The following is a 24,457-nucleotide window of genomic DNA, read 5'->3' as shown; positions in this document are numbered from 1 at the left end:
GTGAAAAACATCCTGGAATGCGAATACTGTAAACATTGGCATACTGATGACCAATACTACTTGTCATATCTTGTTATGGCAAAACATAAAGGAATAAGATGGGCCTAGTAAAATAATAGGGAATCGGTGGAATTTGATAAACCTTAGGACTCTTGAGAAACTTATTCTACTATACATCTTGTGCTCTCTAGTCCCTTGTCGTATTAATGTGCTACTGTGTTTTCTGCTCGAATGCTGTTAAGTTTAGCAAATGCAATTTTTGAGTACCTTTTCCTTCCCCCCTCCTTGCTTTCTACTCCAGAATGGTCGTATAAATCCTGATGAGATAGATTTAGAAAATGAACCATGGTATAAATTCTTTTCAGAGCTGGAGTTTGGACATCCGGTAAGTGAGGTTAGATACTAATTCTTACAATAGCTGGTAGGAAAATCTAATCCTTTGAAGCTTATGGTTCATTAACTCCCACTTATGCACCATCGTGGATTAACATACGCTGTGCACCTATTTGGAGAGAGAAGTAAGGATAATCTTTAACAGTTTATTGGATGAAGATAACATGCCCTTGTAGCATGATTTATGTTTAAGGAAATTGTTGATCTTCTTGAACTATTAGTAAGTTATGGACTGACAATCAAGTTTGTCCCATATGTCTGCATGCTGTATCCTGTCTAGCCATTTCCCAACACTGACACACAAGTTGGAAAATGCTCATTAGAGGTCTTAGGAACAACTGCAGACCTTTACCATTTATTAATAAGCATCCTGTGTGGCCAGTATGTTTATTCAGTATAAAACTCCCGCTATGAAGAAAGCTTTTCTTACAAACCTAAATAAATTAGAATTCTCTATCCAGCTGATTTTTGTTATTTATGAAAACTAAATTAAGTTAAGCTTATGTTGATTTAAGGCTACTATATTTTTAACTTCTTAAGAGCAGATTAATGAAGGTTTATTGTTAATATGCAATAATTGGCACCTTGTAGAAACAAGGAGGGATCTTCACTTCCTATTACACATAGCAAGCAACAAAATCATCCCCACCCCGCTGCCCTGTATATGATGTGGCAGACCGGAATTATAACTATGGTCATAGTAAAGCTACTGGTAAAGTTTTAATTCAACTGGGACACCATGAAAAAGTGAAATGTTTTTACACTGAGCATTTCACAGAGATCTAAGGTTACATTTAGGGGTGGGATCACATATATCCAGTGACCTTTACTCCCTGTATGTCCCTTTTTATGGAATAGACTGAACCTCACAACAACCACAGAAGATTTCTAGAACACGTCCTTCTTTAAAATAAATCTGCAAACGTCCTGAGTAACTTATAATTAGTAAATTTAAAAAGTGATGAGACCAAACAAAAATTTAAGTGAAATCAAGAAAAAGCTGCCCTTTTTTCAAGTGAACAAATCACTCATAAGTAGATACAAAAACCCAAATATAAAAGGACGGCGCTAATTCCTCAATATATAAATAAATAAATAAACATTAATTGCATCACTAATTCATAATTATGTGCATATATTAACAATATGATTCCTGATAGAAAAGTCCACACACCAAAAAGAAAAAATGTTTTTGTGTAGTAGTAGGTAATCTTAATTGTCTGTGCTCCACCAACACTCGTGAGGGAAAAAAAACACACTCACCAGATACTAGATCATAAAAAACTGGTGTGGAGATCAAATCCTTAGAAGGATAGTTGACATCAAAGAGGAATGATCTTTTAATTTAATAGCATCAACTGGTATAACTCTGGATTCATGGGAAGGCAGAAGCTCAAAAAGAAACAGGTATGCTTGCTGAAGATGTGGAAACACAAAACGCATTGAGGCTGCGCGCTCGCCTGCACTGACGTCACTTCCGGTACGCCTAGTTCCAGTCTCTGGTGTGTTGGAACGCACGCTAAGAGTCTTGGGAACTGCGTGTATCCCCGCTGTTTGGCTGTATATGCTGGGACTAGCCTATAGCACCAATGAATGTAAGTGCACTATCTAGCGGTTTATTTCAAGTTTGCACAGGCTATATTGCACAATGTGATGAACTTTGTTTCTTTTTAAGCTTCTGCCTTTCTATGACTCCAGAGTTATACCAGTTGATGCTATTAAGTTAAAAAATCATTCCTCTTTGATGTCACTTATCCTTCTAAGGATCTGATCTCCACACCAGTTTTTTTAGGATCTAGTATCTGGTGAGTGTGTTTTTTTTCCCGCACAAGTGTTGGTGGAGCATGGACAATTAAGATAACCTACTACTACACAAAACATTATTTCTTTTTTTGGCGTGTGGACTTTTATAGCAGGAATTATATTGTTAATATATGCACATAATTATGCATTAGTGATGCAATAATGTTTATATATTGATGAATTAGCGCCGTCCTTTTATGTTTCAGTTTTGTGTCCTGAGTAACTTGCCTAAAACTTGAATAGAGCTTCTGTAGATGTGTGATTGGGTGGGTTCATCCCGTTTTGAGGTTGAAACAAGCTGTGTGTTCCTACATCACTGTCACCTTTCAGTGAGACACGTATAAGGCTGATTATAGAGGTGGAAAGTGCTGGGCAGTTGCAACTTGGAGTAACTATATCTGTGAGTCTACCTCCCACATCACAGAAGGACCTAGGGTGGATAGGAGTGAATCAAAGAATTGGCAGCTGAACAAAATGCTACACACAATGTTTGAAGCCCAGCGCACTGAGGAGTTTGGAGGCATGTGCTCCAAGTGAAATAAATGTAGCTTTTCGATGAAACCTAGAAGCTAGAACAAGCAGAGGATTTTTGTTTTTTCGTGGAAACTCCTTCAGTGACAGCATTATAGCTGAAGGGTTGGAGTACAGCTCTCTACAATATTTTCAAAAACACATTAGCCGGTGTTAGAAAGCACTTACTCTATGTGTATGTTACCAGATTCTCCTATAGAAGTTCTATGAAGTCTCATTGAACACAGCTTCCCATTCTGTTTTGGTTGTCTGTGTGATTAGGCATACCACATGGAAAAGAAAAAACTTATTTGCTGGCTTTAGATGGCTAAAAGAATGTGAGAGGAACTGCAAGATTCAGCAGTGCAGAGTTCCCTGTTACGGACACAAGCCCAGGAATATTGGGTTTGTTTCACTCAGACCAGCATTGTCTATAACAAAGTGCAAATTCTGCTCTCATCTCATTAATTCATTGATATTTCTTGTCCATTTCTCTAGTAATCATATTCTAAATACATATACGTTGCAGAATGTTATTTTTAGTTTTGGGCTTTGGTTCCAATGGACCATTCTCCAGCCAGATAGGCAGAGTTTGGCTGACCTACAGCACGTCTTGGTTCTTATAGTAATCATTTATGTTACCTTATAGAATCATGTACCCCCGTACAGAACTGTCACTGAGCATTTTTAAATAAGCTAAACATAAAGATTTATTCACTCGGGAAGAGTAACTTATGTGCTGGAAAACACCAAGGAAATATGTATTCTCTGCCCTTTCTTGTATGAACTAGAGCACCATTGTAGAATATTCTATAAAATGATTAACAACATTTGAATTATGGTGGTGTTTTCTAACAACATAGATTAAAAATCTAATTGTAGACAGGTGTACATTACTAATTTGGGTATACCTGTCAGAAATTCCTATCATTTATTCTGTTTATTAATCTGGATCTACTGATCGTTTTGCTGTGTAATTTTCGGTGAAGGTAGTAATCTCTGCTTTTGGAATTTTTCACCTCACTTTGCATTGCTCCGGTTTATGCCAAATTTACTTCAAGAAATGTTATACAGATGCAGTGAAGTTCTTTTCTATATTTACAAAGCTGAAACACATCACATGTCAGTAGAGTCTCAAAATATAGTTGATAAAATGTTGGAGATTTTGCTGATATTTGCAGTACTGTAGAGATTTCCTGTCTGAAAGAGAGAGCAGCGTTCTTATTCAGACACTGTCAGAGCACCTTTCATATATACAGTTGTGCTCATAAGATTACATACCCTGGCAGAATTTATGATTTTCTTGGCCATTTTTCCGAGAATATGAATAACACAAAAACATTTTTTTCACTCATGGTTAGTGTTTGGCTGAAGCCATTTATTATCAAATCAACTGTGTTTACTCTTTTTAAATCATAATCACAACAGAAACTTCCCAAATGACCCTGATCAAAAGTTTACATACCCTGGTGATTTTGGCCTGATAACATGCACACAAATTGACACGGATGGGTTTGAATGGCTATTAAAGGTAACCATCCTCACCTGTGATCTGTTTGCTTGTAATTAGTGTGTGTGTGTAAAAAAAAAAAAAAAAAAAGGCCAATGAGTTTCTGGACTCCTGACAGACCCTTGCATTTTTCATCCAGTGCTGCACTGACATTTCTGGATTCTGAGTCATGGGGAAAGCAAAAGAAATGTCAAAGGATCTGCGGAAAAAGGTAGTTGAACTGTATAAAACAGGAAAGGGATATAAAAAGATATCCCAGCGAATTGAGAATGCCAATCAGCAGTGTTCAAACTCCAGTCAAGAAGTGTAAAATGAGGGGTTCTGTTGAAACCAAACCACGGTCAGGTAGACCAACTGTAATTTCAGCCACAACTGCCAGGAAAATTGTTCGGGATGCAAAGAAAAACGCACAAATAACTTCAGGTGAAAAACAGGACTCTCTGAAAACATGTGGTGTGGCTGTTTCAAGATGCACAATAAGGAGGCATAGTCAAGTTGCCAAAAGAAAGCCATTACTACGCAAATGCCACAAAGTATCCCTCTTACAATATGCCAAACAGCACAGAGACAAGCCTCAAACCTTCTGAAGTGATGAGACCAAAATTGAGCTTTTTGGCCACAACCACTACATTTGGAGAGGAGTCAACAAGGCCTGTGATGAAAAGTACACCATTCCCACTGTGAAAACACGGAGGTGGATCGCTGGTGTTTTGGGGGTGTGTGAGCTATAAAGGCACAGGAAATTTGGTCAAAATTGCAGGCAAGATAAATGCAGTATGTTATCAAAAAATACTGGAGGAACATTTGTATTCATCAGCTAGGAAGCTGCGCATGGGACATACTTGGACAGTCCAACATGACAATGATCCAAAACACAAGGCCAAGTTGACCTGTCATTGGCTACAGCAGAATAAAGTGAAGGTTCTGGAGTGGCCATCTCAGTCTCCTGACCTCAATATCATTGAGCCACTCTGGGGAGATCTCAAACGTGCAGTTCATTCAAGACAGCCCAAGAATTTACAAGAACTGAAGGCTTTTTGCCAAGAGGAATGGGCAGCTTTACCATCTGAGAATATAAAGAGCCTCATCCACAAATACCACAAAAGACTTCAAGCTGTCATAGATGTTAAAGGGGGCAGTACACAGTATTAATAACTAGGGTATGTAAACTTTTGATCAGGGTCATTTGGGTAGTTTCTGTTGTGATTATGATTTAAAAAGAGTAAACACAGTTGATTGATAATAAATGGCTTCAGCCAAACACTAACCATGAGTGAAAGAAAAGTTTTTGTGTTCACATTCTCTGAAAAATGGCCAAGAAAGCATAAATTCTGCCAGGGTATGTAAGCTTATGAGCACAACTGTACATTGAAAATGGGGCTACTGCTTACAGCAACTCCATAGATTACAGCTCTGCTACAGTGCTATCCAGGAAAATGAAACTATAGATAACCCCCCCCCCCCCCCCCACTTATAGGTATGTTCCCCTTACCAATAACTATTGTGTTGTAAAGTATATAGAAAGGAGTGCCCAGTATCCAGTGTAAATTAGTTTAAAGCTGTTTATTGAAGGTAGCAACATATAAAATCGATCCTGTCGCACAAGGATCAGATGGATAGGTGTCTGGGTGCTGGACCCACAACCGACACCCATCTGTCTGATCCTTGTTCCGCTGGCACACCTCATTGGGATCCTTCCCCCAAACATTAGCATGCAGCAGCCCTGAAGAAGGGGGAGTCACTGTTCCCCTGAAACATGTTGGCTTGATTTTTACTTGTTGCTACCTTCAATAAACAGCTTTAAAGTTATATACACTGGATACCGGGCGCTCCCTTCTATCAATTTTCTAAGGCTACATGTGGAATCAACCATAAGGCTGGACCATGAGGCAGTAACCGATAGGGCTCACTACCACCTCCTGTCAAGTTGGGCACAAACATTCGGAAGGGAACTCTTTCTACTTTCTACCCACCCGAATCTTTACCTACCTACAAACAGTGACTGATCAAGTCAGTCCATCGTGATCTCCAAACCTAAAGAGCCACAATGCCTATTGTGGTAATACTACATCTTAACATAAAGTATGCATGACTTCCAAAGATAAACACAATATCTAATAAGAAATGATGCAGTTCATCATTTTATATTATTGGGATGCACAGAAACAAATGGTGCAAAATAGGGTGTTTTTTGTATGCTGGACCAGCATGTCTTTCTTGTGTGTGAATTGATTGTGTGTTTTCTTTACCTGAAGCTATTAGGCCGGTTCAGTGGAAAATATGTTTGTAGATTTGGTGTGTAGCTGTGTGCTTATTGTTTTGTGTGTTTTGCATGGAGCCATTTTACAGCTGCTTACTAACCTCTCTATTGGCTTTTTCTTACTTCACTAGTTTGTTTTCTTCACTTTTGAAGTCAGTTTTCTAGACAAAATAACTCCATCACCATTCCCCAATACATTGATAACTGCCTACTATCATGATTATCCATTTCACCTCTGCGTTTTTGTTCTATGTCTGCCACCAGCCTCCTAAAAAACTATTGGATTATATGCAAGAGAGCCCCCCTCGTGTGTCTACTGAGGTAAATTAAATCTTATTCCTTGTTTGCATGGTCTGCGTGCATAAGGTAAAATGTGTTGGCTGCTGTACATCATTGCGTCTGTTGAAAAATATTTTCTTAGAGTAGGAAGATATTACCTCTAATCAAGAAGCATAGATGTGCAACAAGAACAGTAGAATGTCAAAATGAACCTATAGCTAGGCTATGGGCCATCAAGTGTCTTAAAGTAGAACTGTAGGCCAAAGCTTTTTTTTTTTTTTACATTTTTGGATAGCCTAAGTGAGGGTTATAATCTGTCAGGTTTTTTTGCCATCTGTGTCCCATTGGGGAGATTTACCCTTACTTCCTGTTCCATAGCCAAAACTGGAAGTGAGAGGAAATCCCTGCAAATTAGGGGAATCACCAGAAGTAGTGTCCCCATTTTAAGATTTCCGCTCTATTACTTTTCAGGGAACTACCCAAAAATTGTGATTTTCTTTTACTTTCACTTTCAATTATAATGGTAAACAAATAAAGAGGGTGAATGTTCCTAATGGGGACACATACAGCAATAAAAACCTAATGTTCTAATTCATCTCCACTCTCTCAAAATTGAAGACAACGTTTGGCCTTTTAGTTATACTTTAATATTCTTATCAAACTGTAAATCGCTACTGAGTTAACTTACCCCTGTATATCGGTCATGCCATAGAAGTTTCCTACTATCAGTGGGATGAACCAGGCTTTGTACATGTATTTACATGCAGAGGCTTTGGAGAGTCAGGTTGCGTCATCCATTTTGACCTGCAAGACTCAGCAGCAGGCAGCTCAGTTGTAATGAGACACCAGCATCTGCACTTTCTTTTATTTTCTGAGTGGCATCGTCCTAGCTGTGGTTCCAGACATCTTTAAGGGTCTTGGGGAGACCAATTTCCCTATGCTGGGTGAGACTGCTTCTTAGCAGTCACGGATAGCTGGTAAGCAGGCTACTTACTCACTTGGGTGTGTAGTTGGATGCACATTCTTTGCAGGATCTTTCACGATTTTCTACAATTTGTCACCGTTATCTCATATGGATGGATGTTTGGTTTTTTTCTTTATTTATGGACTGAATTTTTCACTGGGACTTAGTTTTCTTTTTTACATATTTTTCACTTGCAAATTTGAAAATTTGTCATGTTGTTATTTTATTAGCGCTGTACTCACCTTATATATATATTTACATACTCTTAACAGTAAGACCCCTTTCACACTGGGGCGGGGGTCCGTCAGCAGTTAAGTGCCACTTAATTTAGCGGAGCTTTAACGTCGTTTTAGTGGTGCTTTTCGGCCACTAGCGGGGCTCTTTTAAAAGTGCCTGTGTTGCAGTGCTTCCAAAGAGCTTTTCAGGAGCTTCAGAAGTGCTGCCCATTAATTTCAATGGGCAGGGGTGGTGGAGGAGCGGTGTATACACCTCTCCCAAACTGCCCCAAAGATGCTGCTTGCAGGACTTTTTTTCCCATCCCGCAAGCGCACCGCCCCAGTGTAAAAGCACTCAGGCTTTCACACTGGGAAGACATGAGAGGCGCTTTACAGGTGCTATTTTTAGCTCTAAAACACCTGAAAAGCACCTCAGTGTAAAAGGGGTCCTAATTAACTTAAAAGCGAACTCTGAGTTCTGTTTCTGAACAATTTACAAAATTCACAAATCCGACGCACAAAGTGCCATGCATGCTCAGAATAAATAAAGAGATGAAAGCTATTGGCTACTGCCCCGTTTATAGTCCCGACGTACATGTTTTACGTCACCGCGTTCAGAATGATCGGATTTTCCGACAATCATAGGATTATGTTGTCGGAATGTCCGATCAATGTCCGAACGTGTGTACGGGGCATAATAGTAGTAAATGTTAATGGGGTGAAGTGAAAAATATACTAATTATACCCAGTACTAATTGTGAAGGATCACAGAGACCCTTCATGAAAACAAGTAAGGTAAATGATGGCAACAGTGAGATGAGAGGGGAGCAGGCACCATAGACTTATAACATTTAAAAAAAAAAATAAAGGAATCTGTTTCTGAGAAGAGAACAGCTGGACATGTATTAAAGGAGTTGTAAAGGAAGAAGTTTTTTTTATCTTAATGCATTCTATGCATTAAGATAAAAACCTTCTGTGTGTAGCAGCCTGCCCAGCACCCCCTAATTACTTACCTGAGCCCCATCTCTCTCCAGCGATGTCCACAAGTGTCTTAGCCGCCTGGGACTCTCCTCCTGATTGGCTGATACACTGCCATAGGCTCCCATGGCTGTCAATCAAAGTCAGTTAGCCAATCAGGGGAGCGAGGGGGCAGGGCTGGGTCGGGGGTCCGTGTCTAAATGGACACACGGAGCTGTGACTCAATTTTGGTGCCCCCATTGCAAGCTGCTGGCTGTGGGGGCACTCGACAGGAGGGAGGGGCCAGGAGCAGCAAAGAGGAACCCAAGAAGAGGGGGGATCCAGGCTGCTCTGTGCAAAACCAACTGCACAGAGGAGGTAAGTATAACATGTTTGTTGTTTAAAAAAAACATACAAAAAAACGAGACTTTACAATCACTTTAAGTCATTGCTCAAATAACATATTTTCATCAAATCTGTCCGTGTCCACAGCATAATACCGAATTCAATCTGGACATTGCATGTTTGGGAGCAGAACTGTTTAGCAACTCTGTGCAACTCTTCCAAATAAGTAGTGATATAAATAAAAGACACCAATGCAATTGATTTCCACTGCCTGATAAAACTATTAGTCACATCTGCCACTGCGGCAGAAGAATTGTAGATCTCAATGGAGCAGTGACATCACCACATTTATAGCTCACTTGCGGACAAGCAGCTGCAGGAATAGTCTACAGGTGCCAGAGCGTTGCACCCGCTATCCACTGATCATGGTTGCAATGCTTTCCAGACTATCATGCAAAAAATAAATAAATGCATTTTTATTTATTAAATATTTTGGGTGCATTTATTTTGCAAAAAGTATACGTATAAATCGTGTATTACTTATTAACTTGATATATGAAGACGTGTTCATTAGCATACATGTATAATTTATCTCAAACTCCCCAGCAATCCCATAGCGATAGTTGGCAAAGGAGCCTAAATTTTCTAATTTATAAGTATTTTTCATGCATTTAGCATTAACCTTTTTGAGACAAATGTTTTTTGAAGATTAGCTGTACAAAGTAAAAGTTATCTTAACACCTGTTCTAAGAACTAGGAACACACAGAATTGCATATTCCTAGTTCAAGATTCAAGATTAAAGTGTAACTAAGCCCACAACAGTAAAATCAGTCTGTATATACAGTAAAGCGTGCTGGTTATACTCACTGTGAAACCTAAGGGGTTAATCCTGTGGCTTGGGTAAAAAGGCTGTTTTATCCTGTCTTTGCTGTCTCCCCCCCCCCCTTCTTCCACTGTCCCCAATCCATCTCCTAATAGAACAGAGGCTAGGGGACAAGCTGTGCATGCTCAGTTTGTTGTGTATTGCTAGAGAGGTTTTTTGGGAAGTTGCATGTGATCAGCAGAGAGCCAATCAGCAGTCTCCTAGAACAGTCAGAGCAGAATGAAAACTCAACCTACAAGCTTTAACCAGGCACTGATATAAGTCACAAGACTGTTCTAACTGCTGATGAGAAAAGGTATTTAGCAGTTTATATTTACTAAAATAATTGTATTCCATGTCCTATGTACTGTGGGAGACCAGATATAGTGAATGCAGGGTCCTGGGTTTAGTAACACTTTTTAACCACTTGTATCAAGGTACATTTATAGACATCCTGGTAGTCAAGGACTTAAACAAAAGCTCACATCTGCAGAATTTATACCCCAATCTGCTCTGCGATCAATGGACCTGGAAGCGCTTAGCTCTGAGCATTTCTGGGTTTAAATCTATCAGAATCGCGGCTGAAATGCCGGTGAAACAGCCAAGCATAGTCTTGCGCTTGATTGGCTGTCACAGAGTGCCCTATTGCCCTCTTAAAGAGAATCTGTCACCTGCCAATGCTATCATGTATGGGGCCTGTGATAGCAATAAAGTTAAATAAATGCAAATGTGCATAGAGCCAACATCAACGTGAGCAAACATTTTAGCGCCATCATAACTCTAAATAGATTTTATAAAGCGTATATAGGTGATTTTAGGTACCAAAGTTTTTCCCCATTTCACAGACTTCTAATTTAAAGACTTGATATGCCTGGTATCTGTTTACTTAGTGCAACCCCAACTTTTATTTTTTACAAAAATACAAAATAAAATGTACATTATATAGTGTTTGTGAGTGCTAAAATTCATTTTAGTGTATGGTTTCCTCAAAATGTAGACTTGATAGCTGCGCAAATATCATGTGACGTAACTTTATTTTACAGGGCCTCTGATTTCAGAACATATACTTTTCTTTCATGTTTTAAAGCGGTCTTGACCCTCGAAAACCAAAAATTTTACATATTGAAGCTTACCAATCCTTAGATGTGGAGGCTGCATTCATTTTCTTTTTTTAGGCTTTTTTTCACTCTGTTTTCACCTGGTAATCTGACTAGTAACACACCTCCTTTATAAGGCTGGGTTCACACTATTGCGAATTGGATGCTGGTTTCCCCCTCTCTATGGAGCCAGTGAGTGGCGCCTGGTGGGTTTTTTTTGGGGGAGAGGCAAACAACGCCTCCCCCCCAGGCTGCCGGTGGAGCGGCACTACACCCCCCCGCGGCACCAACACCCTCCCCTTGGCACTAACACACCCCCCCACCACCCGTTGTCCTTACGTTGGATGCGGGCGGTGAGAGCGCGGCGGGCTCGGGGAAAGCTGCTTCGGTGTCCACACTTGGAACAGCTTCCGCGGTGTCTCTTCTCTCCTCCTCCCGGCGCTTGGCATCCAATAGGTTTGCCTGACGTTTTGGCCAATCGGGAAACAGGTTTCATACCTGCTTCCCGATTGGCCGGGAGGAGGATCAGTGTTGCAACAGCAAATTTTAATTCGCTGTTGCAACACACCTGGGTGGGCTTAAGACGCAATGCTCTGCGTCCTGAGTCCACTCTATATTGAAGCCTAATAGGGCCTATGGCTCTAATCGGGTGCTTCAAAAAAAACCTGGCCGCTCTAATTCAAATGCTTAGTGATTCGGGCCAGACACATGAATAGGTGGCGACCGCAGTGGCAGTGGATAGAATCATGCTATGCATGAATCTATCCATTGCATATAGGGGGTGGATAGGACAGGGGGGGCAGCGCCCGGGTGCCCCAAATGGACCAGACACCCCTGGAGCCAGTTCACACATCTCAGGTGTGAATTGCACAGGAGTCCTGTGTGTCTTTTGGTCCGTTTCAGGTCAGAATTCAGCCCAAAATTCGGGCTGAAATCGGACCTGATATGGTGAATGGAGACGCACCAGACTCCTGCTGTGAGCCGCTGCGTTCTATAGTGTGAATCCAGCCTTAGCATGCCTCCACTCTGGATGAAGGAGCAACAGAGATACCTTTGGACAGCAGCTTTGTTAATATGGAGAAGAGGAGTGTTAGATGTAGTAGCAGATTAAAGCTGGCCATAGATGGATCGAATCTTGCTTAACTGGCCAAATCCCAATCCATCTATTTAATGATCACTTTCTGGCTGAAAGAAATATTGGAAAATTAGTCCCTGCTATCAGGATCTAATAAAATAGCGGGAAGGATTTCTTCATCCACCTTGCTTGTGTGGATGGGGTAATCTGCCCATTTTTTTATTTTTTTTTATCAGCCTGCTGAGTAATGGCCAGGCTTCAGAGACACAAACAAATTGGAGGCAAACTCTAGCTTACACTTTATAAGTGGTTACAACAGTTTTGTTCCTTTTGGATTTTACACAAATAAAAGCTGGTTATTCTTAGCACCCCTGGCAGTGTTAAATTGTTTGTCTCAACCCTCTAACTGCTACATCCGTAGGACAGTGTGTTTTGATTTAAAAACAACAGACTTGGCTCAGTCAGTATTTTAGGCCTACGGCTTGTGCCATGAGGCCGTGTACTCAAATCTCTGAAATGTTGCTTATTGTTCAGTTGTACACAAACCCACCTTTTATTGGCAGTCTACATATAACCATTACCAGCCCCCTGTGTGGGTGTTCTTTTGTTATGTAATAAAATGTTTTAAAATCTTCAATAAACATTTATTGTACCAGAAATACAACAGACTTAAGCCTAGTACACAGTAGTAGTTTTTTTTTTTCGTTCAACCCAGCAGGGCTGAAAGAAAAATAACTGGCAGCTCAGGAGGAGCCGTTATACTAACTATCCGATGTTAGTACAGCAATCTCCCCTGCTGTTCTATTGTGTTCTGATAGGGGGGCCCCCCACCAAAACGCTCCTGTCAGCGCTCTCAGCCATTCTTCGGTCATGCTCCTTCTCCTGGCCCGACTCCAGTACACACAGGCCAAATGTCAGCTGGTTTCCACGGAACCTGCTGATGCCGCCTGACATCTGGCCCGTGTGTACCAGGCTTTACTGGCCAGATCACTACATAAAAATAAAGGAAAGAAAGCCTAAAAAAGTAATCTAATGCAGCCGCCTTGTCTAAGAACTGGTAAACTGAAATATAATGCATTTTTGCCTTTGGGTTTAATACCACTTCAAGTTGTGGACTACTCTCTAAAGCTGGTCATAAATTATACAATTTTCTTATTCAATTTCCTTTAGATTTACCTTTTAATTTGTGTGCAATCAGGCAGGCCCTTGAACTACATAGTTAAAGTGTTTAGGTTTGACCTCATATTATATGGTTTTGGTAAATCTAAAGGAAAATTGTATAATGTATGCCCAGCCTAAGAGATCAAATGTTGAAAAATTAATTTATATCCACAATATCCAAACATTATGCATCCTTGTTTCTCTAGTATTTCACTGAAAGTGGTAGTAAACCCATCGTTAAGTTTCCCCCATATTATTCGTTCTAAACTACTGAACTAGTTGCTCTGTGTAGATCGCTTCCCACCTCCTTTTTTTCAGTGCAATCGGTCCTGGTTTGATTAACCACTTCCCGCCCGCCCTATAGCGGATTGACGTCCGGGAAGTGGTTGTGTTATCCTGACTGGACGTCATATGACGTCCAGCAGGATAACATGCCGCAGCGCGCCCCCGGGGGCGCGCATCGCGGCGATCGGTGGAGCGGTGTGTCAGTCTGACACACCGCTACACTGATCTTGGTAAAAAGCCTCCGGCGGAGGCTCTTTACCACGTGATCAGCCGTGTCCAATCACGGCTGATCACGCTGTCAATAGGAAGAGCCGTTGATCGGCTCTTCCTCACTCGCGTCTGACAGACGCAAGTAGAGGAGAGCTGATCGGCGGCTCTCCTGGCAGGGGGGGTCTGCGCTGATTGTTTATCAGCGCAGCCCCCCCGCAGATCACCCCACTGGACTATCAGGGATGCCACTAGGACCACCAGGGAAGGGGCAACGTGGATGGCCAGGTATGTACCCCATGGCCATCCACATGTGCCCAATCTGTGCCAATCAGTGCCCACAAATGGGCACTGATTGGCACTATTATGCCAAAGACCTGCCCAGCAATGACCATATCTGCCCAGCAATGCTATATCAGTGCCACCTGTCATTGCCCATCTGTGCCACCTGTCATTGCCCATCGGTGCCACCTGTCAGTGCCCATCTGTGCCCATCAGTGCCCACCCATCAGTGCCACACATAAGTACCCATCAGTGCCACCCATATATGCCAATCAATGCCACCTACGAGTGCCCATTAGTGCCGCCTATGTGTGCCCATCGGTGCCACCTATGAGTGCCCATCAGTGCTGCATACCAGTGCCACCTATCAGTGCCCATCAGTGCCACCTATCAGTGCCCATCAGTGCCACCTATCAGTGCCCATCATCAGTGCCCGTTAGTGCCACCTCATTGGTGCCACCTCATCGGTGCCCATCAGTGCCGCCGTATCAGTGCAGCTATATCAGTGCCCATTATTGAAGGAGAAAGCGTACTTATTTACAAAAAAATTTAACAGAAACAAAGAAAAACTTGTTTTTTTCGAAATTTTCGGTCTTTTTTTATTTGTTGCGCAAAAAATAAAAACCGCAGAGGTGATCAAATACCACCAATAGAAAGCTCTATTTGTGGGAACAAAATGATAAAAAAATTGTTTGGGTACAGTGTAGCATGGCCGCGCAATTGTCATTCAAATTGCAACAGCCCTGAAAGGTGAAAATTGGGCTGGGCGGGAAGGTGTCTAAGTGCCTGGTATTGAAGTGGTTAATGGCGTCATTGGCACATGCACATTTAGTCCCATTTTTACGGCAAGTTCTTCATGCGGGAAAAATGGTGTTTACATGCCGGGGCTACAACATTTCCTTTGCCTGGCGTCAGCCCTGACATCCCACGAGAATAGATTCCCATTGACAAGCTGAGCTCTAAACCTCATGTGACTTGTTATGTCACACTGGTTGACAAGGCGGTGAGCCCCAAACAGGAGAGAGCCCGACAGCAGCAGGCTCAGATTGGCAGAACGCGGTTGTCATGGTAGCCCTGAAACGCAAACAAGGCTTGGATTGATAAGTACTGTGCAAGCGCGAGATTATGGCCATCGAGAGAGAGTAAGGGCGGAAGTTACAATGGTATTGGATGCGGAAGACAGAGTCAATATGGCGGCAGCTGCAACTGAGAAGAAGCTTTTAGAAAAAACAATGTTTATTCAAGTAAGAAACATTATATATGCTTTGACCTGGCGGCGCAACGATTCACAATAACTAATTACATTGAATTATATGAAATTTAGGAACAAAGTATCAGAGTTTACTACTGCTTTAAAGATATTATTAATTGCATTGGGACATTCCACAGCAGGGGGCAGTAGAGACTCTTCAAATGATCAGGGTATAAAAATAGTGAGAGGTTGAAACACTGGTGTATAGAGTGGAAGGAAACTGACGAATATGCTCTCCACTCTTGTTGATTAATTATAACATGACATTTTTTTATGGTGAAATATAAGACAAACTAGATATAGTTTTATAGTTTCATGTATACATTGAACATTGATAGTTAGCACTGTTCATTTTTAATGGTATCAATAGAAGTTTAGGATCTGGTGCAACCGCTCTGAAGGCTGGTCATCAAAATAATCTATAATTTGGAGTGATGATAAAGGGGGGAAATTGGAGAATGAAATGTGTACCTTGTATCTACAATAACAACCATTTTGGTAGATGAAATGTGTATGTAAACCCTAGCAATAAACTTTTCCCTTGTGCTTTCCTTTTGTTAAGTTAACTGTTTTAATAGCGTAAAAATCAAACCTGTTGATCCTGCCAGAAATATAGAGCTGTTCTGTGCACTCTGCCATCTTCTTTCAAGCAGTCTGAAAAGCTCTGCCTAGCCCATATTATGGAACTGCAGAACATCTCTCCTTCCAGTGTTCTGGAGATGAGTAGAAAGGGAGGTTTTTGTAGTTTAGCCAAATAAACTGAGCAGGGCTCACACTTCTTGCATTTTCAGTCCAGAGAAGGCAATTTGTGGTCATTTAACAATCAGAAATAGTGAGCTGAGTGCATTTCTGCCAGAATCTAAAGGTATTTTTTTGTGCTTTTGCAGAGTCTTTAATGTGATAAAACATGGGAAAATGTTCATGAATTCCAGAGGTGTACTGCATGTGTTTTTTTGAGATGCCAATGAACCATAACAATACCATAGGGTACCATACTTAAAAATAATAATTATTTAATGAATATGTTAATGTTTAATACACTTCTTCAACACTTAAAAGCTTGCAAAACATTTACTGCTTAAAAAATACAACAACCCGCATTCTCAGAATCCTTTTGTGTTTAATATAATTAATTTTTTTTTGTCTTGTAGACATCTTTATACCAACCCTCCATAGACAAAGGCATGGAAAGGCCTTCAAGGTAAACCTATTGTGCCCCCTATTCAATGTATGGGAATGTTGTACTTGAGCATTGGATGAGGGCAAAAAAAGAAAGAAAGAAAGAAGCTTAGAGTCCAAAGTAGACCTGAACCCTAAATAGCTGACATTCAGTATTATGGTACAAGTTCCTTTTATTTTATAAAATATGTTTTTCAATTTTTTTTATCTTTCTTTTAATCTCTGGGCTGCTGATCCCATCCAGTCTTTTTCAGCTACTTGCTATCTGCATGCACTTGCCACAGTGTCAGCTGCATACTGTTGCTCAGGGCTGACTACCTGATAGTGACACTGGTAGACTGTGCAGCTTGTAAAACAAAATCCTGGAACTGGCTTTAAATAAAAAATGATATGTGTGGACATTTTTAAATGGGTACATTGGTCCAGCTCACTACAGTGATTTTCACTAGTTTCTGGGTCCAGTGCCGAGAGGCTGCCCTACTGCATTGTGAACACAGGAGGTCACCCACTCGGAACAGGCATCATCCAGAGAATGCTTTGCATTTTTTTATTGAATGCAAAACATTCTGATTGAAAAATTGCTTTACATTCATTGAGAAAATGCAAGGAGATCTTTGAATGCTGCCCATGCCGTGCGGGGGACCTCCTGTGTTCACAATGCAGAAGGGTAGCCTCTCGACACCAGACCCGGAAACTAGTGGAAATCACTATAACTGTGGTGCCTAGTACAGTGATCTCCAGCTTCCATGAACAGAAGATCTCCCCAGCAATAATAGACCCCCTTCCTCCGCAAAAATAGATCCCAGCCTCAATAGATCCTCCAGCATACCTTGCCAATCAGTTCTGGAGGTGCCGGAACTGCGTTCCCCCACGTTCCTGCTGAAAAAAAAGCCCTGATAAAGATTAAACACAGTTTTTAAAAATGACCTTTTACACGGTAAATCTTAGGATTAGGATCTTAAGATTTAAGTCACCTGATTTAGACCTAATTTATGAAACCATATACAGGCAGTCTCCTAGTTATAAACATCCGACTTACAAATGACTCCTACTTACAAACAGAGGGAGACAACAGCAAGTGAGAGGAAATCTTCCCCTAGGAGGGGAAATTCACTTCTGTAAGAGTTATTATGGGAATAAGGTACATCCACTGATGCTTTATCACCAAGGATTGTTTCCACAACAACCCAACATTTTCAAAATCCAATTGTCATTGGGACAGAAAGTGAGGTGAAATCTTCTGCACAACATTACAAGGGTGATAACCCTTCCCTATGCTATCCAAAAAGCTTAAAAATCGTTTTTTTGGCTGGAGCTTCACTTAAAAAATGTACCTGTTCCGACTTACAAACAGATTCAACTTAAGAACAAACCTACAGACCTGATACAGGACTGCCTGTAATGATTTAATAATTTCCATAAAGTTTGGCAACAAGTAAACCTTCCTATTTATATCTATTAGAACGGTCCCATTATTGGATGACTGTTGGCAAAATTTATAAAAATGACCAATCAAAGTTTAGTTATCTGTGACTAGCTTATCATCCATTCAAGTGTACACAATTTAGCATCAAATGAAAATAGTCCAGTAGATAAGACTTTAGATCAGGTCACTACATCCTCCGTTTCCTATTGCTATGGTTAGAGAAAGGCCACTCTTGACAAATCCCTTACCTCTGAGTTATGAAGTGGATGTCAAAATGGGCTCCAGTTGCACCTGTCTTATTCCTGTATCCAAACGAATGCAATCAGGAGATGGTTCGGTAAAATGCACACCTATGCGTTTAGTGCATTTTGGAAAGGGCCATGGACTTTTTTCCTGCAGCAGATTGCGTTTTGCATGCAATAGACTTCAATAGACCCACACCAAAAATGCAAGTGTTGCGTTTTCACATGCGTTTCGCATTCCCCCATAACACACTGTGTATAGCTGGTTGTTAAGGAGTGCGCCAGGGAACCGGCCACCGTGTCCTTACCAACCAATGAGTCAGCAGCTGTCAGCGGACTTCCCCCTCCTGAACCATACAAGGCCACATGCCCTCAACATGGGGTGTTGCTTTTGTGGCAGAGGAGCTCTGCTCCCCCTCCCCCCAAAGCACCTTGTCCCCATGTTGATGGGAAAGAGGGCTTCTTCCCCACAACCCTGGTATGTAGTTTTGGAGGTCAGGGGGCTTATCGGAATCTGGAAGCCCCCTTTAGCAAGGGGGCCCCCAGATCCTGCCCCCCATGTAAACGAGTATGGGGTACATAGTATCCCTACCCATTCACCAAAAAAGTTTAAAAAGTAAGTAAAGACACAAGTTTTTGATTCCTTTTTTAAGAAAAAACAAAACAATGTCCCTCGGTGTAGATGCATCATCAATCACGAAGCCCGCTGCACTGCTGGACTCAAAAGAATAAAAGAAAAAGCTTTGCTCACACCAAAGGCTCTCACCGTCTGCCTACTCCATTGGGTGACAGTTCTTAAATAGCTAAGAGACAGCCTGTGATGTTAGTGGTCCCCGGTTGATGATGTCACAGGGGTATGATGCCACCAGTTGACGTCACCGGGTGGCCCCACCCCTTAGATATTTATTAACCGTCACATGGTGGAGCAGGCAGACGGCAGGAGCCTTCAGCAGGAGCGGAGCTTTTTTTTTTTCGGCTCCGGCAGTATGGCGGGCGTCGTGATCTACACAGAGGGACATTGTTTTTTATTTTTTTTATTCTTTAATAAGGGGCTTAAAGGGGTTGTAAACCCTTGTGTTTTTTCACCTTAATGCATACTATGCATTAAGGTGAAAAAACTTCTGACAGTGACCGCCCCCCTAGCCCACCGTTTTAGTCACCTGACTCCCCTCGATCCCTCAGCAGAGACGCGCTATACCTCTGCCTGGGGTTCTTGAAGGGATAGGTTGATAGCAGTGCAGCCATTGGCTCCCGTCAATCAAATCCAATGACGCGGGCACCGGGGGGGCGGGGCCAAGTCCTATGGACGCATATGCTGGACTCGGGAGTGCGCCCGCAAGGTAAGCTTCCAGGAGAACGCTTCTCCTAGGGGGTTATATGATGCGGGGAGGAGCTGATAGCGCCACTGGGGAACCCCAGAAGAGGATGATCGGGACCACTCTGTGCAAAACGAACTATACAGTGTAGGTAAGTATGACATATTTGTTATATAAAAAAAACAAAAAACAAAGCTTTACAATCACTTTAAACTTGTGTAGTGTCTTTCTCACTTTTCACACTTTTTTTGTGAATGGGTAGTGGTACCCCATACTCATTCACATGGTGGGGCGGGATATGGGGGCCCCCTTGCTAAAGGGGCTTCCAGATTTCTAATAAGCCCCCTGCCTGCAGACCTCCACAACCAGCGGCAAGGGTTGTGGGGAAGAGGCCCTTGTCCCCATCAACATGGGGACAAGGTGCTTTGGGGGGCCACAAAAGCACCCCCCTCATGTTGAGGGCATGTGGCCTGGTATGTTGTTCAGGAGGAGGGGGCGATCGCTCGATTGCCATGAATGCTTGTTATTACATTCAGCTTTCAGTGGGGAAGCCAGCTGACAGCTGATTACTCACTGGTTTTGAAGGACGCAGCGGCCAGCCCATTTCTTAACCACCAGCTATACACAGTTTGTTAAAGAGAAAAACGATAAAGCATTAAAAAGGCACCTCAAAACATGGCTGAAAAACACATCAACCGCATAGATGTGAACCTAGGGTAAAGGAGAAGTACAGTAAACAAAGGGAGAAGCGCCTCTAAGTATAGGATTAAAAACAATTTATTGGATCATCTGATTGGAAACTCACATGTGTACAGAGATAAAGGGCACATTTGTGTGAGAAGGGTCCCGAGGAATATCATCGGTGAGAGGTCAGGTATCCTCCACTCCTGTCACCCCGCAAGGCACCAGGATCCTCGTGGAACACCTCTGTGATGGAGAAACGGCCTTGCAGTGGAGGAGATCAAAGCGAGGCTTGGTGCGCAGGTGTCTGGGTGGCATCATGCTTGAAAAAGGAGCGCGGCTGCTGTACCATACCCGGCATGCATGCTCAGAAAACGCACTGCACTCTGGTGACGTCCTCCATGGGCACCAAGCCTCGCTTTGGCCTCCTCCACCGCACGGCCGTTTCTCCATCACAGCGGTGTTTCACGGGGATCCTGGTGCCTTGCAGAGACAGGAGCGGAGGATGCCTGACCTCTCACCGATGATATCTCTCGGGACCCTTCACAGATGTGCCCTTTATCTCTGTACACATGTGCATTGCCAATCGGATGTTCTAATAAATTGTTTTTAAACCTACACTTAGAGGCACCTCTCCCTTTGTTTACTTTTCAACCCTGCTTGAATCTATTTCTACGTGGTGGCAGTGTGTGGACTTTCATTATTATATCTCTAATAGACTTCCTATGGACTTTTTATCAGTGTATTGGGTTACAGTAGAACTTCAAGTGTTTGCACCTTTACTTGTCTATAAAGAAGTACAGCCAAAGCTCGTTTGACGCCACAAAGCCGGTCCTGGCTGGGGAAGACTGTGACCATATGGTCAGGATACAGCCAGGAGCCTGAGCCAGCTGCTCCCGCCCCCTTCACAGCCCAGTGCTCCAGTGATGGGGCAGGCAGAGCAGAGAGCCAGAGACTTGACATGCACTGCTCTCTGCTGAGAGCGGCTGGGAGAACTGAGCGATCAGCGGTGTTTAATCGCTCAGTTCTCACCCTTAGAGATGGCAGGGGACAGATGCAGAATCGCATCGATGCTGCATCTACCTAGGTAAGTATGATTTTAAAAAAGCAAACAAACCCAAACTTCTCTTTTAATAATAAATATTACAAAGTTATAACCATATTATCTTCGATGTCTGCAGCACACAGAATAGCGCCAATATCAAAGCTAGTTTGGGAATAATGAAACACAAATGCATGTGTATAGGTCAAATGAAAACTATAATGAACCATAATATATCCATATTCCTAGTGCAAACATTTGATCAAAGTTTTCTTTCTGGAATTAAATATGTTAAATGTATATCTGACAGCGAAGAGACAAACAACAGCAAAGAGGATAATTCTGGGGCAGTTAAGAGCTGAAATCAGTGTAGGCCTAGCCCTTGCTCTGTTGTGCCATTATTATAATGAATTCATTCCCCACAGCAAGAAGTCTGCACTAGGAAGCTGCAATGTCACGCTCTGATTGTTCCTCAGGTTCATATTGATTTTTGGGAGTGAGCCTTGGATACAGGCCAAGCTTCACAATGCATAAACCTAAAGTAGTGAAAGGAAAATGAAACATACCACAAGCATACATTCAGCTTAAATATGCTGACGGAAAAATGTTGCAGTGAGACCGCAAATAAAAAGTTAAATATTATTTCTTGTTTGTTTGAAGCTCTGCAAGCGACTACAGGAAGAGACGGAAGTCTGAGCCCAGTGTAGGCCATCAGAGAGCCCACAGTGACCAGAATACAAACAGACACAGCCTAAGCCGGACAGGGGTTCAAGGCACAAACACTCTGAGGAAACAACTTATTAACTCTTCACCTCCATCTCCATCGCGATCAAAAGGTATAAAAGTTGTTATTCTTACAGTATCATACTTTTTATACCACAATGGCAACCTGCAAGTAGCTTTTAAGCAATTAAACTGCAACATCGCCATCTTGTGGTGTAGATGTACACATGCATTGTAACAAAACGCTTTCAATTTTAGATTTTTGCAGTATAACACACAGCCTCTATATTCTGAATATATAATGGTGAAATGGAAACATAATTTGCTTTTATATATTATATTTTGTCAGTGCAGCTAGTACTTTTATTGTCTTTGAAGATATTTTATAGAAAACATGCTCTTCTACCATATGCAGTAGGATCTAGTAGTATTTTCATCTGGGAAAGACCAAGTATTTACCTGACTTCTTCTAATAAAGCCTATGCAACTGCTAGAAGCTTACTAAACCAATATGTGTATTTAGCCATTTCTGATGTTGAGAGAAAAATGGCATGAAATAAAAACTCTTTTTAACAACCAGCATCACTTGAGTGTAGAATGGTGTATAAGCTTATTGAGTTTGTATCATACACTAGGGTTATGTCCTTTTAGATGCTGCTTTACTATTTCATGTTTCACTTTGTTACTAATACTTTATCTTTTGCTGTCAGTCTGTTAATTTCTGGAAATATCTCTTTCTTACCATGCTGCTCTTTGGATTCTAAAGGTGGGGATATTAACAGAATGTATCCCCCCCTCTTCACTTACTCTGTTCACAATCCAAACGCCTCAAAATCGCTAGATTACGGTAGTGGCTATAGTTATCATTTAGCTGTGCCTGATGATACAAAGCGTTCAATCAGCTTTAAGAATGGCTGGCAAATGACTCGGCAGAATGCAGAGGTGTGGAGCAGCACAGAGGAAACCGCATCACCAAAAATGAAGTCTAGGAGTTGTGATGACTTACTAACAGAAGATCACAACAGTTTCTCCAATACCCAGACCAAGTCTGAAAGCATGGGATCTTTGTTATGTGATGATAAGTCAAAGCAGAATAGTCCCTTGGCTTGGGGTAATACATTTTCTTCTGATGGCTGTGGTGCTAACAATTCCAGGGTTCGCCACAGGTCTGCTCATGACACACCAGGTTTCCTAAAACTGTATAAGAAAATGCACCGCATAAACCGCAAAGACTTAATGACCTCTGAAGTCATTTGCTCCGTTAAGTCTCGAATAATGCAGTATGAGCAGGAACAACAAAAAGGTATATTTGCCAGCTGGAGAACTATATCAGAAGAAGTGCCAAGAGATATGGTTCCAGCTAGAATATCAGAATTTGAGCAGCTTATCCAGAAATCCAAATCTATGCCAAACCTTGGAGAAGAGATGCTGTCTGCAGTAAGCTTAGATATTTCCACCAGAAGTTCATGTCCTAAACGTAGGTTTTCCATTGAATCTTTGCTGGATGAAGACACTCCAGATAGACATATACCTCAGGTACAGCACAACGGAAAAACAAAATCTTTGGTTCCTGTTCACATTGAGGTTACAAGTGACCAGATTCCACAGTCACATGCTGAATTATCAGACAGTGATCCTGATGCAGTTGTTTCAGACCTAAGTGACTTTATACAAATTGAAGGATCATCTTTTTGCAGTGAGAGTGATTTTGACCATTATTCCTTTACGTCCTCTGAAAGCTTTTATGGGTCTGGACATCACCATCACCACCACCATCATCATCACCATCACCACAGGAACCTTATCAGCTCTTGCAAAGGACGATGTCCAGCTTCATATACACGTTTTACCACCATGTTAAAACACGAGAGGGCTAAACAGGAGAAAAGTGAATCCTCGGGAAAACGGGAAACAGATTCAGGCCTTTCCAAAATTGCTTTTCTTGTTAGTCCAGTGCCTTTTCGTAGGAAAAAAACCTCTACACCCAAGAGGCAATCTGAAAAGAGCCGATGTAAAGCATCTGTGTTTGAAGCTCTGGACTCTGCACTTCAGGATATCTGTGACCAAATAAAAGCAGAGAAAAGACGTGGGAGCTTGCCCGATAATAGTATACTCCACAGACTTATTAGTGAGCTTCTTCCAGATGTTCCAGAAAGGAATTCTTCTTTAAAAACTTTTCCATTTAATACTGCTAATACGTCATACTACCAGCTGCCTCAGGATGGTGCTATTCATTACCCTCCCTACCAGGATGATTGTGGAAGATTGCCTATTAGTGCCTCTTACCAGGATGTGGATGCAACCAATAACAACTCTTCAGATAGCCCATACTGCTTTCAAGGTGCTTCAGTATAATATTACCTTAATTTATATACATTCATCTTGAGCCA

At 41.8% G+C, this 24,457-nt stretch overlaps 1 protein-coding gene across 24 annotated transcripts in view; it reads left to right on the top strand.

The window, feature by feature from the left end:
* The window catches only part of SORBS2 (sorbin and SH3 domain containing 2), a 497,996-nt gene that overhangs the window by 388,066 nt on the left and 85,473 nt on the right, over positions 1-24,457 (top strand). For 15 of the 24 annotated variants that reach the window (XM_073607478.1, XM_073607469.1, XM_073607523.1 and 12 more), the window contains 5 exons: positions 302-385; positions 6,741-6,797; positions 16,610-16,659; positions 22,005-22,180; positions 22,834-24,408. In XM_073607478.1, the coding sequence (XP_073463579.1) occupies positions 302-385; positions 6,741-6,797; positions 16,610-16,659; positions 22,005-22,180; positions 22,834-24,408 (1,942 nt within the window). The remainder of the gene's footprint in view (positions 1-301; positions 386-6,740; positions 6,798-16,609; positions 16,660-22,004; positions 22,181-22,833; positions 24,409-24,457) is intronic. The other 9 variants (XM_073607593.1, XM_073607585.1, XM_073607618.1 and 6 more) reach the window with 4 other exon arrangements.

The sequence above is a fragment of the Aquarana catesbeiana genome, linkage group LG01, assembly GCF_042186555.1.
Source record: "Aquarana catesbeiana isolate 2022-GZ linkage group LG01, ASM4218655v1, whole genome shotgun sequence".
NCBI classification, from domain to species: domain Eukaryota; kingdom Metazoa; phylum Chordata; class Amphibia; order Anura; family Ranidae; genus Aquarana; species Aquarana catesbeiana.
The sequence above is the reverse complement of the archived record's forward strand: the minus strand, read 5'-3'. Positions and strand labels throughout refer to the sequence as shown.